Consider the following 17,859-nt stretch of genomic DNA (forward strand, 5'->3'; position numbering starts at 1 on the left):
AGTATTTATATTTAGTTATTTACCTTTCGGTTTTGAACATTTTTCTCATCTCCTTTTGGATTAAGATCAGGCATGTTTATTCTTGCCATTTTATTTCAGATTTATGTAAATCAAGTCAAAGGTTTAAACCTGTTGGAAATGCATTGGTACCACCTAAACAAAATTCAGCATCTAAAATCAAATGAGACCACATGGAGATCAATAGTATTTCCATGGTAACCGAATCATTCTCAAAGGTCTCACAAAAATCTTTGGATGAAATATTGCTTCAATTGCGATGAAAATGAGCTAATGTCGTCTAGCTTCTTGTGTTACACTCCTCTGCAGCAAATGCGAGGAAGAATTCAGAAACTTTTGTTTCAGCTTTTGACATTTTGATAGTTTGTCATGTCACTCCAAATACCATAAACATATGGCATTTAATATTTAATTGATCTTGCTTGCAAGAAGATATATCAGGGGGTAGAACAAGAAGCTATGGGTGGAAACTAATCAAAGAGAGGAGCAACTTAGAACTGAGGAGAAATTAATTGTTCAATTAGAACAATTAATCAGTGGAACAGCCTCCAGAAGTTGTGAATGCTTCAGCACTGGAAGTTTTTAAGAAGATGTTGGATAACCATTTGTCTGAAATGGTGTATGGTTTCCTGCCTAAGCAGGGGATTAAACTAGGAACCTCCAAGGTCCATTTCTTCTACTCTACTCTACTCTACTCTACTCCACTCCACTCCACTCCACTCCACTCCACTCCACTCCACTCCATTGCCCCCTAGAGGTAGTCCTCATTTATCTATCATAGTTGAGATAGGCAACTTGTTATGCGATATGGTCATTAAATGAAATTGCAACTGTACTTATGGTCATCATTCAGCTTTACTTTTCTTTAAAGACATGTGGAGATTGGTTACTGCAAAATTACTTCCCCCTCCCAAAGAAAAACTATGCTTAAGAACGCACACAATGCTAACAATGCTCCAGTGCTTGTTTTTAAAGCAGGAATAACACCCCCCCCTTTTTTTTACCAAGCTAACGAACAAAGTACTAGAAGCATTAAATATTGGCAAGAAAGCTTTTGCGTGTATGCATATGTATTCATTTATGAATGCTTGTTTTACAGATTCAGGACATCAGTGTTGAAACAGAAGATAACAAAGAAAAGAAATCTGCTAAAGATGCCCTACTCCTGTGGTGCCAGATGAAGACAGCTGGGTGAGTTTGAACTGAATGGCCATCTAGATTTTCCATACAGCATTCTGTAGTAATGGAGGAGTATGTGAGTGAGCATGTGTGCAGGTACGCGCATATACCTTTTCTGGAAAAGAGTGATCTGATTAAGGAGAGCACTCCACTTAAAAGTAAAAAATGTGCTAATATTTTTATAGTAATACATTATGATCCCATCAAATGTCATATCTTGTGATGTCTTTCCAGTAATATGAACTGACCCACCATATTTTGTAGGTACTGTGGTTAATGCTACTGCTATTGGTCAAGCAACATTTATGAGATACATAATTTAGATAGTTGCATATTATATATCCCTCAGCCTGCCACAGGTTTCTGATGAATGGCTTGGTACACTGATTGGAACGAGACCTGTCTTCTATACTTCCAATTGCCTTTAATATGGCCAACATTAAAGGCAATTGGGACCAATTAGACCAATGCTTGCAGTATGGTAATCAAGGGACATGGGTAACCTTTGCTTCAGATGATCACTACATGGGCAGTTTTAGGAAAAGTTACTGCACTCACTTCTCTTGAGGTTTTGTTCTAGAACCTTGTCCCACCCTCTTGCTTCTAGTTTGGCATGAATCAGTCATTCTGGCTAGGCTGCACAAGTTGGCAGCTCACTAAAGACTTATGGTGTTGGTTCTGACATTTGCTTGCATCCCTATCTGTGAGGCCTCCTTTCTCACCTCGCTCCTCATGTTCCTGCAAGCTTCAATAATTCCTCTCCTCTTTTCATATACAACTATATCAGGGCTTCAGAGGATTTCCTGGTTCATGATAATCCAATTTTCTCTGTGGTCAATAAATTAAACAACAGAATCCTCCCTCTTTTAATTGATATATTTAATCAGGATGGCTTGGACATTTTCTGGGAAGACAAATCCTTTTTTGAGTTTTAGAACTTGACTTGAAAATGACTATAGATGGGGGTGCTTGAGCAGAACATCTGGTACTTTAAGCAGTTATTATCATTTTTCATGTCTCCAAGCATTAAACCTATATTGATTGAGTTTGCTTTTATTTTTCCTTTGGTCCTTATTTGTGTCAGCTATCCCAACGTCAACATTCACAACTTCACCACCAGCTGGAGGGACGGCATGGCTTTCAACGCACTAATCCATAAACACAGGTGGGCATTTGATGAAATGTTTGCGAGAGTTTTAAGCACCAAACCAATGGATGCAGAATTCTATTTTATGTAAATCTCCTTTTATGTAGATCTCCTTTCTGAGACATCTTTTTCCATCTGTCTGGCTCTTCAGACTTCACTCCAAACCACTTCATCTGTGAAACCTTTAACTTAATTCTGTAAATTTCCTTACCCTGGAACAAATGCTAGCAGCCACATTTTGTGCATGAAAACATGGAAATAAATCCTACATTTAGTAAGGCTTACTTTCAGGTGCTTAGGATTGCATTGCGGAGCTGTATCCTATCTGATGCAATTTGGCACTTCCTTTTTGGTGCTTTTAATATCATCTTATCATATTTGCTGTGTTCAGTTTTGGCCTGTATAATAATTATTTAAAAATAAAAACAAAATATGATTGAAATAATGCCAAAAGTCTGCAGTCAATAATTTGGCTGGGAAATTGCATATGTAAAACACCTTTGCTGTCTGCTCCCAAGACATTTCAGAGAAAAATGATTGATCTTAGACTTCATTCTTACTCGTTTTCTTCAGTTGCATGATCCAGCCCGTACATGCATGCATTTTATCTTTCACAAGTCATTTTTCTCTCATGTCACAGTATCATATCCCCCACTTATTCATTTGTGGAATTACAGTAATCCCTCGATTTTCGCGATCTCGATCTTCGCGAAACGCTATATCGCGATTTTTCCCACCCGATGACGTCACTCTCTTCCTTCCTTTCTCATCTTTCTTTCTCTCTCTCTTTCTCTATCTTGCTTCTTCCTCTCTCACACTCTCTTCCTCCCTCTCTCATCTCTTTCTTTCCTTCTAGGTTAGTTGGGGGAAAGATCAAAAGCAACATGAGAAAATATTATTTTACTGAAAGAGTAGTAGATCCTTGGAACAAACTTCCAGCAGACGTGGTAGATAAATCCACAGTAACTGAATTTAAACATGCCTGGGATAAACATATATCCATCCTAAGATAAAATACGGAAAATAGTATAAGGGCAGACTAGATGGACCATGGGGTCTTTTTCTGCCGTCAGACTTCTATGTTTCTATGTTTCTCTCTCTTTCTCTATCTCCCCTCTTGCTGGCGGGCGGCGGGCGGGCGAGCGGGGGCATCAGCGAGGAGCCGGGGTTTCCCCTTTGCGTGGGCGGCGGGGAAACCCCGATCTTCGTCTGCTCGCTGCTGCTGCAGCAGCAGCGAGCAGACGAAGATCGGGGTTTCCCCGCCGCCCACGCAAAGGGGAAAGCCCGATTCGGCTCCTCGCTGCTGCCGCCGAGCAGATCAGCTGCTGGGCGGCCGCAGCAGCAGCGAGCAGACGAAGATCCGGGTTTCCCCGCCGCCCACGCAAACTCCACCATCTGCGCATGCGCGGCCATGGAAAAAGGGCGCGCATGCGCAGATGGTGTTTTTACTTCCGCAACCCTACATCGCGAAAAATCGATTATCGCGAGGGGTCTTGGAACGGAACCCTCGCGATAATCGAGGGATCACTGTATTCTCCTTGATTAATGTGTATTAGGATACATTTCTCTGCCATAGAGGTGATATAAATGAGTCTGCCTCTGTTTAAAAGTGTCTTCCGTGTCTCATTTCTTACTGACTTTGATTCTGTCTGATTTCTTTGCTAATATTCCTGCATAATACAGGACAAATTTAGGTAAATATATTTTATATTCTTAGGCCTGATTTAATTGATTTTGATAAGCTGAAGAAATCAAATGCACACTACAATCTGCAGAATGCTTTTAACCTGGCAGAGCAACACCTTGGCCTTACTAAACTCCTGGATCCTGAAGGTAAGAACTTGACAGTAACACAAACTTGCCTTCTTCTGTTAGTTTTCCTGTATCCACTGCCTCATTTGTAGCCAGCCAAAACCTCCTTTCCAAATTCTTTAATCTCTAAACCAATGTGACAAATCTCAGAGGGAGGGCTCATTGGAGCATAATATAATTTTTAGAGGCAGATAACACATCCATTTTTCTTTATATTCACTGAGTTACACAGATTGCCTTACTACTAATCTTCAATTTAAAACCACAACTGGGACCAGAATTTTCACTGTAAATCGTTGCGATCATATATTGAATCAAATCTGATTACATAACAATTGTTATGGTAGTCGTTGAGTGAATCACCATAGTCATTAAGCTAATCATGCTTTTTTAGTATTATATTTTTGCTGGAAAGCAGCGAATAGTGATCCTTTGACCGTAGGACATTGCAACCAGACCTAAATGCAAACGCGTTGCCAAGCACCTGAGCATGTGAGATAAGAAATGGTGTGAGTACAGATCATGAGTCACTTTTTCCAAGGCATTATAATTTTGACTGTTAACTGAAAGGTTGTGAGTTGAGGATTACTTACATCCTGATGGAAGTCTTTGCTTTTTATTCTGTTATCTGTGTGTAAGATGATTAACTGCTTTTTCAGGAAAATCATAGAGTCCAAGTAAGTATCAAACCAGGGACTCAGTCTGGATTTAATTTTAAATTCTCAACTCCAGGACTCTAGTGAAAGCTCAAATACCAAACATGTAACACCTGCCAAAGTCAGCAGTTTAAGTTTAGCTCAAATTCTCAGCCCATCATACCTGTAAAAATACATTTTGTTTTATGATACACACAGTAATTTGTGTTTCCTGCCTTTATCTTCTGCAATTAATACCCTGGAGAAGGGCAGGAAAGCACCCTTAGTGGTGTTTAAGTTTTAGAGTCTGAATTGGGAAATGTGATATTCGTATTCCAAGTCATGAATCTGCTCATTTTTTCTGTCTCACCAACCTTATATGCTTGTGAATATGAATGAGAAAACTATGGGAGCAAAGGCTGGCCTATCAGTATATGATCAATTCTAAACATTGCGACATTGCAGTGTGAAAATGGGTTGTATGTATTGACTTACTTCCAGTGCCTTGTCTGATTGCATTCCTGATTCTTGCTTCAGTGAATCTTCTGCACCATTCTGTGATTATCTAGCTCTGCATTAAAATGATTCCACTTTGCTTTTTAGATATCAGTGTTGACCATCCAGATGAAAAGTCTATTATAACCTATGTGGTGACATATTACCACTATTTTTCTAAGATGAAAGCCTTAGCTGTTGAAGGAAAGCGAATTGGAAAGGTACCCAACTTAAAGGTTTAAATATGGAATGCAGCACGTTTATTTGCTTTTCTTGAAAACTTGCTCAGTTTCATCATTTGCACATTTTAATGCCACTGCAATAACACTTTTTGTGGATTTGGCATGAATTGTTAAGGGTGAATTAATTCACTACTTAGTTATTCCCTTTTCAATACTCTTAGGAATACAGTGTTCCCTCGATTTTCGCGGGTTCGAACTTCGCGGAAAGTCTATACCACGGTTTCCCAAAAATATTAATTAAAAAATACTTTGCGGGTTTTTTCCCTATACCATGGTTTTTCCCACCCAATGACGTCATATGTCATCGCCAAACTTTTGTTTGCCTTTAATAAATATTTTTTTTAATAAACTTTAATAAATAAACATGGTGAGTAATAATGTGAATGGTTGCTAAGGGAATGGAAAATTGCAATTTAGGGGTTTAAAGTGTTAAGGGAAGGCTTATGATACTGTTCTTAGCCAAAAATAGTTTATTTACTTCCGCATCTCTACTTTGCGGAAATTCAACTTTTGCGGGTGGTCTCGGAACGCATCCCCCGCAAAAAGCGAGGGAACACTGTACTAACATTTTATTTGGGCATGTGCATTTTTTTAATCCATTATCTCAGCAACCCCAATTTTTTAATTTCATTTGCCCACTTGTTTTGGCTTGCTGTGAAATACATTGTGTGAACTTAAAAATTTGTAGACATGAATATCACCTTCACATTGCCATGATTTTTACTTGAAGAAGTTTGACCCTTATCTCTTTACCTTGAACTGCTTGTTACAGGTTCTTGACAATGCAATTGAAACAGAGAAGATGATTGAGAAATATGAGTCTCTTGCCTCTGATCTCCTTGAGTGGATTGAACAAACCATTATCATTCTGAACAATCGCAAGTTTGCTAACTCACTGATTGGTGTGCAGCAACAGCTCCAAGCATTTAATACCTACCGCACAGTGGAAAAACCGCCCAAGTACGATTTATTCACCATCTCATTATCTTTTGGGTTGGGAGAGAAGAATTAATCTCAGTGAAATAAACAACAGACATCATCTGGCAATTTGCATGTGTTAATCTTAGACAATTAGAACCTAGTAATGTTTTCCTGGGGAAATGCTAGATTTATACCATTCATGCAGGAACTCAAGGTGATATACTTAGTGCTCCCTCCTATTTTTCCCATGAGTGGGATTAGGCTGAGAGAGAATGACTTGGGCCAAAGTCACACAATGAGTTTCCATAGCTAAGGGTGAACTAAGTCTCTGTTTCTAATCCAATGCCTTAATCACTGTACCACTGTCTTTTTTTGTTTTCTTTTGGAAATAATTATATTAAATTAAGTATTTTGCTCATTTCATGGTTAGCTAAGTATAAAAGTCCTTCTCTATCCATTTGATATGAGTGCAGATAAGATCCCAGGGCTGTAAGTGGTCTGAGCTATGAGCATGCAAGATGTTATCTTAGAAATAAGGGTGTTTGCCTTTATTATAACGTATAAGCAACACGGGCTACAAGCAGATGTACAATCAAAAGTGACTGCCAATTGTAGGAAGGAATATAAAAATGTATTATTATGTCTAATCCAAAATACAGTAGCAGTAAATCATCTTAGCAATATATTTCTCTTGGTGCTGAACATTTTCTGTGGAAAATAATAAACTTAGTTATATGCATCATGTGCCTTGTTGACAGATTGCTTGTTTATTTATTTTACCTGCATAGATTAATATGGCTGCAATAACTCTGTTCATCTGAAGCATCCATATATATATATATACACTAGATTAGTGATGGCGAACCTTTTTTTCCTCAGACGCCAAACAAGCGTGGGCGAGCGCTATCACGCATGTGCGAATGCCCACACCCATAATTCAATGCCTGGAGAAGGTGAAAACAGCTTCCCTGTCTCTGGAGCCTCTCTGGAGGCCGGAAATGGCCTGTTTCCCAACTTCTGGTGGGCCCAGTAGGCTAGTGTTTCGCTTTCCCCAGGCTCCAAAGGCTTCCTTTTGAGGAAGGTAAAAATGCTCTCCCCCAGGCCCCTGGAAGCTTTCTGGAAGACAAAAACGCCTTCCCAGCACCTCTATGAACCACAAATCATCTGGCTGGCACACACATTTATTTATTTATTTTATTTATTTATTTATTAGATTTGTATGCCGCCCCTCTCCGTAGACTCGGGGCAGCATACATGCACACTGAAGTTGAGCTAGGGCAACAGGTTGGGTGCCAGCATATATGGCTCCACGTGCCTCCTGTGGCACCCTTACCATAGGTTTTCCATGACTGCACTAGACAGAAATACCCTATTGTTTCTTTGCAGAGTTAATATTTGCCTCTGGATTTTACCCACACTGCTTTCTTTTCAGATTCACAGAAAAAGGAAATCTGGAAGTCCTGCTTTTCACCATCCAGAGTAAAATGAGGGCTAACAATCAAAAAGTGTATATGCCCAGAGAAGGAAAACTCATCTCAGATATCAACAAGGTAAAATACCTATATAAATTTCTAATTGATTTGTTCTCCAAGTCCTACTAACTGAACTGTGGGATGATCAGCATTTTGAAGATTTACAATAGCCCTGGATAGGATTTCTAGTATATAATGCAACAACATTGTGACTTCCAAATGGTTTGGACTTAAAACTGTCAAAAACCCTTAGATAGCATGGGCTCCTTAATTCTTGTGTATTAATTAATTAATTGGTCTTGAGCAGCGGGCTGGAAATGGTGAGATTGTGAGTTCTAGTCTTACTTTTGAATGAAAGACAGCTGTGGGTCACTGAGGGTTAGTCACTCTCTCAGCGCAATTCATCTTCCATGGTTGTTGTTATTTTGGGGGAAATAGGAGGAGTATTAGTATGTTTGCTGAATTGAAGTATTTAGAAAAGTAATAAAAGTGGGGTAGGAATCAGTCAATAAATTTTTAGAAATCTAAAATAAAATTTTAAAAAAATAATAAGAATTTGTTCACCACATTCATAGATCAGGTTGGCATATAAATATATCCTGGTAGCTACCTAGAAGAGGAATAAGAAATAAATTATCCAATTGTAAAGGCAGTCTTTTTTAAAAAATGCAAAGCCAAGCGTAAGTGCATGCTGAAAGGATTTTTTTCCTGAGACAAAATGGAGCCAGACATAGTGGTAGGCGAACAAAACCAAAAATAGAGGAGTGATATAATGAAACTCTCAGTTCTCATTCTGCATTTATTTCTAATCAATATAAGGAGATAGCCCAACTCTGGACTCTTCTTTTCAAAATGACTTTTCTAGCAACTACTATCAGGATTAGCTGTCCTAATTCATCTCTGCTTCTTCAAACATCCCTCCCCACTGAGTTTCCCACTATTCTTACTTAATATGGAAGAAAGAATTAATATGGAAGAAAGAATCCCTAAAACAAGTGTTTTTCAACCTGAGCAGCTTTAAGATATATGGACTTCAACTCCCAGAATTCCTCACGCTATCTGGGAAATTCTAGGAGTTGAATTCCATTCTTGTTAAAGCATCTGAGGTTGCAAAATGCTGCCCTAGAAGATGTTTGTGGTACACACAAGTCACCAGGGAGTAAATTTCTGACTTAGATTTTTATGGAGAATGCAAGAACAAATGCAAGTCACTTTTTGTGCACTATAGAAGTGTTTCTGTGACTTGTCCTAGTTTTGCTTCTGGATATTTATTTATTAATTGGATTTCTATGCCGCCCCTCTCCGAGGACTTATCATGTATTATCATGTATTCTGTCTTCCACAAGGTTGACTCAGTCTTTTATCCTTCTGAGATGGGTAAAATGAGGACCCAGATTGTTGGGGGCAATATGCAGGACTCTGTAAACCGCTTAGAGAGGACTATGAAAAACAGTATATAAGCCTAAGTGCTATTGCTATAAAGAGCAGCACATTGAATATGCTTTATTTTAAAATTATAATTTGGTTTCCTTGAGTCTATGCATGTCTAGCTTTACCAAAATGAAGCCATTTATAACCTGAAAATGAAAATAGGCCTGCACTTAATCGTCTGCTGCGGAGAATAGTATTCAGGAAGGCTCTTATGGAAAAAGAGTGTTGGAATGAACAGGAAGAATATACTGCTACATAACTTCCTTTGCCAGGCAAACTCTCCATTCAAGTAGGAATAAGAGAGAGGATGTTCAAAGAGAGAAAAACGTATAATGAAACTACTGAAACTTACTGCTCTGCAACAAAGATGCTAGAAAGGAAGACAGTTAATTGCTTTACTGGTTGAACCAGATGAACAGCAACTAGTTTGACAAGATCTAGTAGAGATAACGTACTTTTGGAAGAATAACACTTTATAATTTCCTTTTCATCCTGGCTGGAATTCTCAGGGCAGCTGTTGCTTTCATGCATAATTGCAGCAGTAAATTCCTCATGTGTGAAATTGCTTGTAAATTCTTAAATATCCTTAGGTGCCAACAGCAGGACATCTGAAGATTGAATACGAGATGGCTGATTAGGAGTTGAGAATTGTTTATTTTTTTATATAAGGAAGATCCGATAAATGGATTGGCTCCCTTGTTTGCATTCTATTAAAACATGCAATATATTATATGGCCTTTCCTTCAAACAGGCATCCGACCAAACGTTTTGGATGAAAGGGTGCTGAGCATTAACTGCACAGGGAACTTGTGATGTGATGTCCTGTTTTTCCCTGCTAGATCAGATTGCTTTAGTGTAATATTGCTATGATGGCGTTTGCTGCTGTAATTGTGTTTGCAAAGTTTTCAGGATGCATTTCTTCATTTCTTGGGAAAGTACATATGTTGCTAAGATAAGAATAGCATCCTGACTAAAGGAAATCCTATCCAAGTTTTTCTCCCTTAGCAGTTTTTCAGATTTTTCACTGTACACCATGAGTCCTTGAAAGGTTTCCTTTTATAAAGTGAAACCTATCTTTTCTGAGTCAGCCATAAGGTTTTGTCATTCAGCATCTGACTTATTGCTATGCAGAATATAGAACCCTTCAAATGAACCACAGAGAGGAAAACTCCCAGGTAAAACAATAAGATTTTATTCTATTTTATAGCAGCATAAATGCTACCACTGATACTTTTAATGCTTTGATCAGCCCTCAATGTCACTCATGAAGGGCTTTGCCTCTTAGGTTTCCTAAATAATACGAGCAATCCAAAAACTGTCTTATTAAATTATTATGTAATATTGATTCAGTGCTGAAATAAACATTTACATTTCCCAATTTTTTTTCTTTGTGTAACCTGCACATTTTTTTAATTATTTACTCAGGCCTGGGAAAGACTGGAAAAAGCTGAACATGAAAGAGAACTGGCATTGCGCAATGAGCTCATCCGACAGGAGAAACTGGAACAACTTGCTCGCAGATTCGACCGTAAGGCAGCTATGCGGGAAACTTGGCTAAGTGAAAATCAACGACTGGTTTCTCAGGTGACACTTTTAAAGAATTTAGGCAAATAAAGCGGCACTCTCTAACCCAGGGATGATTTCCAACTTGCATTAGGGGGATGGACATGTTTCTCTGCATTTCCTTCAGGATTCTGAATAAACCTACACAAAAACACTTATGAACAAATTCCTTGCACCAGTATCTGTTAACCATAGAATGGAATTTGTCCACAAAAAATTAAGTCATGTTCAGGTTTACTGCCAACTCTTTTTTTAATTTGTAAAATTATGTTGATGCAAGATTCAATCCTTACTGAATTCTAACACTACATCGTAGACCATTTAGAGAGACAATCCTATGGTGACATCATCATGTCCGAAATGTTAATAGCCTTGTAGTAAAGGGCAGGGAATTATGACTAAGTAGAACACTGGACTAAAGTTTACTAGTCAAAAGAAGTGCAAGTCTGCCATTCCACGTGATCAGGATATGTGTATTTGCCTTTTTCAAATGCAAAATATGGTATAACATAGAGGTATAACTTTATTTATTAGTCAATTGCCCTATCAAGAATACAGGCACAGCACTGACTGGGTTCATACTATGGCTAAGACATGTTGGCTCACCAATTATTCTCAATTTAATAGGCCACAATTGGAGAATTATAGGAGCAAGATGGGGAAAACATCACAGGTCAACCAAATTTTTTAAACAAGTTCTACTTTTCAAGGCCGTTTGATCCCAAGCCAGAGGTAGACCCATGACAACTGTAGAAATGTAATAAGAGGCTTTATGTTAAACAATCTCAATGCCATTGTACTAATCTACTTAATGTGTCCTCTTGTAGGACAACTTTGGATTTGATCTTCCAGCTGTAGAGGCTGCAACAAAGAAACATGAAGCTATTGAGACAGATATTGCAGCCTATGAAGAAAGAGTCCAGGCAGTCGTTGCTGTTGCCAGGGAACTTGAAGCAGAGAACTATCATGATATTAAACGCATCACTGCAAGGAAAGATAATGTGATTCGCCTATGGGAATATCTCCTGGAGTTACTAAGGGCACGCAGGCAACGACTAGAGATGAATCTTGGTTTGCAAAAGATCTTCCAAGAAATGCTCTATATTATGGATTGGATGGATGAGATGAAGGTAAATGGCAGAACTGCATGCCAACTGTATTCAGAAAAAAAAGCAATATTTCATTATACATTTATTAGGCAGCTGCTCACATTTTCCAATGAGATAAAGGGTATGCAGATTCTATGGTTATAACTATTCCCATTAGGATTTAGTTCAATTGAGTTAACAAAGAGGCTAGATTATATTCTGACAAAGTAGAATAGATTTGGATTAAATCTTTGGGTTTAAAACTAATCCTTGATTTATGATCCCAGTTGAGATTGGAACTCTTATTGCTAAGCAATGAAATTGTTAAGTGATTCATGTCTTATTTTACAACCTGGTCATGAGTCATTTTAGCACTTTCATCACCATGATTGGTCATTAAACAAATGTTTGTAAGTCAAGGACTAGCTGTATATCAAATTTTAATCTTTTGAGAACCAAGCTGCTGCAAGTACCTTCTCAGGTATTAATTTTTTAAAGTGATGTACTGTCCATTGTGTTAAGAACGTATTCCCAATTTCCTTTTATAGAATAATACAAAATAAGACACTTAGTCAATTGTGGAGTATGAATTAGTGTATAAAATTAGACAGGTGATGAACAAGTCCTGGGTTCTGTATTTGCAAAAGCATTTGTATTTTATGGAACATGTTGGGCAAGTGCAAAAGATCTAAAAAGGGATATTTATGAAACAGTCAGAAAAATATCATTCAATTTTTTTAAAAAATAAACAATTAGGAATTTATGCTTCAATTGATTATATGCAAACAGGTGTTGCTAGTGTCTCAAGATTATGGCAAACATCTCTTGGGGGTAGAAGACCTATTGCAGAAACATGCTCTTGTGGAAGCTGACATTGCCATACAAGCTGAGCGAGTGAGAGGGGTCAATGCATCTGCCCAGAAATTTGCTACAGATGGGGAAGGTAAGATACTTGGGTTTACTCTTAGATGTGTACTTGGAACTATTGGGTCATTCTTTGTCAAGTGGACCAGGTGAAATTGAAGCCTTATTTGAAAAGAAACCATCACAAAAACAACATATATGATAGAAAAAAATGTGTTCTTTCTAATGAAATAAAAATGAACATGACTGAAGGTGAGAAAACAGAGCAATATAAAAAAAGTGCTCTTTCTAATGAAGATGATTGAAGGTGATGAAACAGAGCTCTCTGTTTTCTCACCTTCAATCATCTTCATTTTTATTTATTTAGAAAAAGCACTTTTTTCCTATCATATATGTTATTTTTGTGATTGTTTCTTTTCAAATAAAGCTGCAAAAATCAGTCAAGTGGCATGCAGTTGACAAAGAATGACCCTATTGGTAGTTGCCAATTGTCACCCCATGTACGTTAGATGTTCAAAGAGAAGATACTAATTATTAGTTTATTGTAAACACTCAAAGTCACCTTTTGTGAATTGGGCAGCCACATAAATTAGATCACATAGAAGTTAACTGTCAAGTGGAAGGGAACATATACACATCCAGATTCTCTGGACATGCCTATTCCATCTTATAACTGTGCTTCAAGCACAATATTTAAATGTTCATTTACAGAAACAACACATATAGATAAGAAGTGCACAGTCATGAAACCATATGTATTTGATCAAAGTTGGCACCACGGGTTGTATAGCAGTATACATTTAATTTCTTGGCCAGTAAAATATTTGTTAAAACAGATTTAATAATTATGGTGATCCTGTCCCAGTTCCAGCATTTTTCACAAATGTTCCTTTCCATTCCTTCTTTCTGGCTTAATGTAACCATTATTCCAGATGTAATAAAAATAAAATCTGACCACATGATGTGATGGGTTTATATAAGAAAAATCTGTTGAGGATAATTATGTACTCTACATAGGGTTTCTTCAGAATTTCCTACAGTTTGCTGGTGTTATTTCATCACAACAGAGAAAGAAATTTCAAAGGACTTTTTAGAGGAACAGATTTTGCTCCCTGTATTGCAAAGATTTTGGATGCATAGAACTTGGGCTGTTTGTTTGCATCTTGGGAAGTGGTGGTGGAGGAATGAAGAGTGATGTCTGAAGTTCCACCAGAGAGTTCCTTTAACTTGTGTTTGGAGATGTTTCTGAAGTTTACATGTATTAAATTGAAATCATTTAAATTGAAAAATCTATGACCAGTTTTTAAGCAACTAGCATTCTCCATGTCTCTTGGTGTAAGTAATGTAATATTCTCTTGCAATTAATTTTCCATGTCCTCTTTCTGCCTGTGGAAAGGTTACAAACCCTGCGATCCACAAGTTATTCGAGACCGTGTGGCTCACATGGAATTCTGTTACCAAGAGTTATGTCAGCTGTCAGCCCTACGTCATGCTCGCTTGGAAGAATCACGACGTCTTTGGAAATTCTTCTGGGAAATGGCTGAAGAGGAGGGATGGATAAGAGAAAAGGAACAGATCTTGTCATCAGATGATTATGGAAAAGATTTAACCAGCATTGTCCGGCTACTTACCAAACACAAGGCATTTGAAGATGAAATGAGTGGTCGGAGTGGTCACTTCCAACAAGCAGTCAAAGAAGGGGAAGATATGATAACTGAGAATCACTTTGGGTCTGAGAAAATCAGAGAGAGGATTTCAGATATCCAGAATCAGTGGGCTAATTTGGAGCAGCTCTCTTCCATACGGAAGAAAAGACTAGAAGACGCTTCCCTACTTCACCAGTTCCAGGCTGATGCTGAATACATTGACACATGGATGTTGGACATCCTCAAAATTGTCTCAAGCAATGATGTTGGCCATGATGAATATTCAACTCAATCCTTGGTTAGGAAACACAAAGATGTGGCTGAAGAGATTGCGAGCTACAGGTCAATAATTGATTCTCTGCACGAACAAGCTAAAGCCTTACCAGAGGAGTATGCTGAGTCCATAGATGTACAGAGCAGATTGTCTGGAATAGAGGAAAGGTACAAAGAGGTTGCAGAACTCACCCGGCTTCGTAAGCAGGCATTACAAGACACTTTGGCTTTGTATAAGATGTTCAGTGAAGCAGATGCTTGTGAACTTTGGATAGATGAGAAGGAACAATGGCTGAATAACATGGAGATACCTGAGAAACTGGAAGATCTGGAAGTGATACAGCACAGGTAAGAGGCCTTGTAGTTTTTTAAAAAAAAACCATGTTCATTGAGCTGTGGGCTTAATCATTAATGCTTCTTGCGTCTTTTTCTTCCTTTTCCCCTTTTCTAGATTTGAAAGTTTAGAACCAGAAATGAATAATCAAGCGTCACGTGTTGCTGTGGTCAATCAGATAGCTAGGCAGCTGATACACAATGGCCATCCAAATGAAAAAGAGATCAAGGCACAGCAAGATAAGCTCAATACAAGGTAATGTATTTGCCTTTGGTCTCATTTTGCCTAACTTTTTTAGGTTTAAGGGCATCTTTTATCTAGGGCCAGACAGATATTGTCTCATTTATTATTTATAGTCTATGTTGTTCATTCAAAATAGAATAGATGCTTCTCCGTACTGAAGGAGCGGGTCCAGCAGTCACATGGGTTGCTCATGTCCAATCCGGTGGAACTGAGCCTAGTGTTAAAAAAGCTTGCCGGATCCGCCCCTTCCCCAGAATTCGCTCAGTTCGCATATCCTGCGGTTGTATTGTGATAGCTCGTTCAACTTTCTAACACCTTCCCTTCGATCTTTTCCTTCAAAAGTAGTAAGAATTGTTTTACCATTATTATTTACTTGCACTATAGCGCCAGCCGTTTGTGGCTCGGCTTTTTTCCTTTGGAGAAGTTGCGGTTTCGTTTTCCCCCGGCGGTTTTGCCGTGTACGATCCCCGCTGCCGCTTGTGGATTCCTTTAATCCTTTGGCCTGGAGGTCTTGGTGCAAGTATTGATTTATTGATTTATTGATTCATTATTGTATATTATTAAAGGGCTTAAGAAATACCTCCTGCGGAGTGAGACGTCTTGCTAGTCTCCTGGACTTAGTCGATCGCTTCCCCTTTAAGAAATATTACGGAGCGATTTTTCGGCGCGAAGGCCTTCGCGCCCTTTTTAAATTTAGGCCTCTCGTGTTGGCCTCCTGCCAGCCGCGTAGGCCTCAGTCCACCGCGTGGATCCCGGAGCGGGCCTTGGGACGCCCAGGCTTAATTCTCCACCGGCTAAGCCTCCAACCAGAGTGCCTTGGTTTACTTAATTATAAAGTTTAGGGAGGCTGGCCCCGCTGGATTTGGGGACACGAACTCTGGGTTTGCCCAGATTGCCCTCAAGTCTCAGCAGCTTCGAGGCCTCGAAGCAGGATCCATTCCTCTTGGGAAGTCCTTGAAATTCTTCTCCTTAATTATTCAGTTATTGGCTCAGCCTTGTCTTCTGTTAATTGTCAGACTATGGCTACTTTTCCCAAGAGAGGCACAACTAAAGGTCCCAGAGAGGCCAGGCCTACAGGCGATGAGATTACTAGTATCCCCCAGGCCTCTTCCTCCTCTTCTCCAGGGGCCCGCCCCTCGACCAAGGGACCTAGCCCTACAAAGAATCCATGACAAATCAGCAAAACGTTTGAAAGTACAGGCCCAAGTACTCAGTAGTCAAGACCCCCCAGAGGCTTCTAGTCTACCTCCTTCTGGGGTCCCTGTGTTATCTCTGGATGAGCCTAACCTAGACAGACCCCAACCTAACCTATGGGGCATAGGTCCAGAGGAACCAGATATTATTGAAGATTCCCCCCAGCCAGGATCCTCCCAGGCCTTTAGGGATTCTTCTGCCATTCCTGCTGATATTTCTAGTTTACCTCCTGAGTTCCAATCTATTTTTGCTGTGTTGTCCAAGGCCATTGATGCCAAACTCTCCACCATCAATGAGCTTCCCTTACCTCCTCCTCCTCCTCGTCCCTCCCGCCCCTTGGGTTCTTCCCCAGCGGTTAGAGCTCCTATTCAGGATGATTCAGATTCCTCTCAGGACGAATATGAGGATATGGAGGATGATGAGGATCCCTTTCAAGGCCTCTCAGATGATGAGGAATCCCAAATAAAGGTTCCTTCTCCAATTACTATTTTTCCTTCTCAATTATTCAAATCTCTCCTCCTCAAAGCTAGAATTTCTACGGGATTAGCGGCCCAGGAGAAACAAGCCTCCACTTCCACTGATCCCCCGGAGGAGAATTTACCTTACTTCACAGAGGAACAGGAGGATAACGAGGTAATTCCTATGCCTAAATTGTTTAAAGATGCTTTACTCAAACAGTGGGATTTCCCAGCCTCTGGCCTTAATCCCTCCACCAAGGACAGAAAGTTGTACAAACTTTCCTCTTCCTATGAAGAGCTTCTATCTTTTCCCAAACCGGATGAACCTGTCAAGATCCTTCACTCGGCAGCGGCTGTGCCAGGCGAAGCGGAGGAAGTCCTCCGCCCAGAGGACAAGCGGATTGAACAAATGCTCAAAAGAGGATTCACCGCAGATTCCTGGGCCATTAAAAGTTCTGCAGCAGCTTCCTTTTTCTCCAGAGCCATGCTTCTGTGGCTTCGTCAACTTCAACAGCATATTCCTCCCGATGACTTGAGAGGTCAACAAGACTTCAACAAGGTCTTTGCAGCTGCCCAGTACGTGGTTGATGCCACCTTGCAATCTACTAGATTTTCTGCTAAGTCTATTGCAGCTTCTACAACGGCAAGAAGACTCCTATGGATTCGCCCTTGGCAAGCGGGAGTACGCCAGAAGTGGCAGTTATCCCAGGGCCCCTTAAAGCGCGACCTTCTTTTCGGTGATCTTCTGGATCCACTCCTCACGGAAACCACGGACAAGAAGAAAGTTTTGGGTCCAACCACAAAAAAGGCTACCAAAACGCAGTCCTTTCGTCGCCCAGGGCGC

The 17,859-nt window shown here is 39.5% G+C and overlaps 1 protein-coding gene across 2 annotated transcripts in view; it reads left to right on the forward strand.

Moving 5' to 3' along the window:
* Positions 1-17,859, forward strand: part of SPTBN1 (spectrin beta, non-erythrocytic 1) — a 215,589-nt gene that overhangs the window by 131,756 nt on the left and 65,974 nt on the right. For both annotated transcript variants that reach the window (XM_070734769.1, XM_070734770.1), the window contains 11 exons: positions 1,118-1,209; positions 2,282-2,362; positions 4,062-4,177; positions 5,395-5,507; positions 6,301-6,488; positions 7,882-7,999; positions 10,778-10,936; positions 11,743-12,045; positions 12,793-12,946; positions 14,264-15,134; positions 15,238-15,375. In XM_070734769.1, coding sequence (XP_070590870.1) covers positions 1,118-1,209; positions 2,282-2,362; positions 4,062-4,177; positions 5,395-5,507; positions 6,301-6,488; positions 7,882-7,999; positions 10,778-10,936; positions 11,743-12,045; positions 12,793-12,946; positions 14,264-15,134; positions 15,238-15,375 — 2,333 coding nt within the window. The remainder of the gene's footprint in view (positions 1-1,117; positions 1,210-2,281; positions 2,363-4,061; positions 4,178-5,394; positions 5,508-6,300; positions 6,489-7,881; positions 8,000-10,777; positions 10,937-11,742; positions 12,046-12,792; positions 12,947-14,263; positions 15,135-15,237; positions 15,376-17,859) is intronic.

This window comes from Erythrolamprus reginae, chromosome 1 (genome assembly GCF_031021105.1).
Source record: "Erythrolamprus reginae isolate rEryReg1 chromosome 1, rEryReg1.hap1, whole genome shotgun sequence".
Taxonomy (NCBI): Eukaryota; Metazoa; Chordata; class Lepidosauria; order Squamata; family Dipsadidae; genus Erythrolamprus; species Erythrolamprus reginae.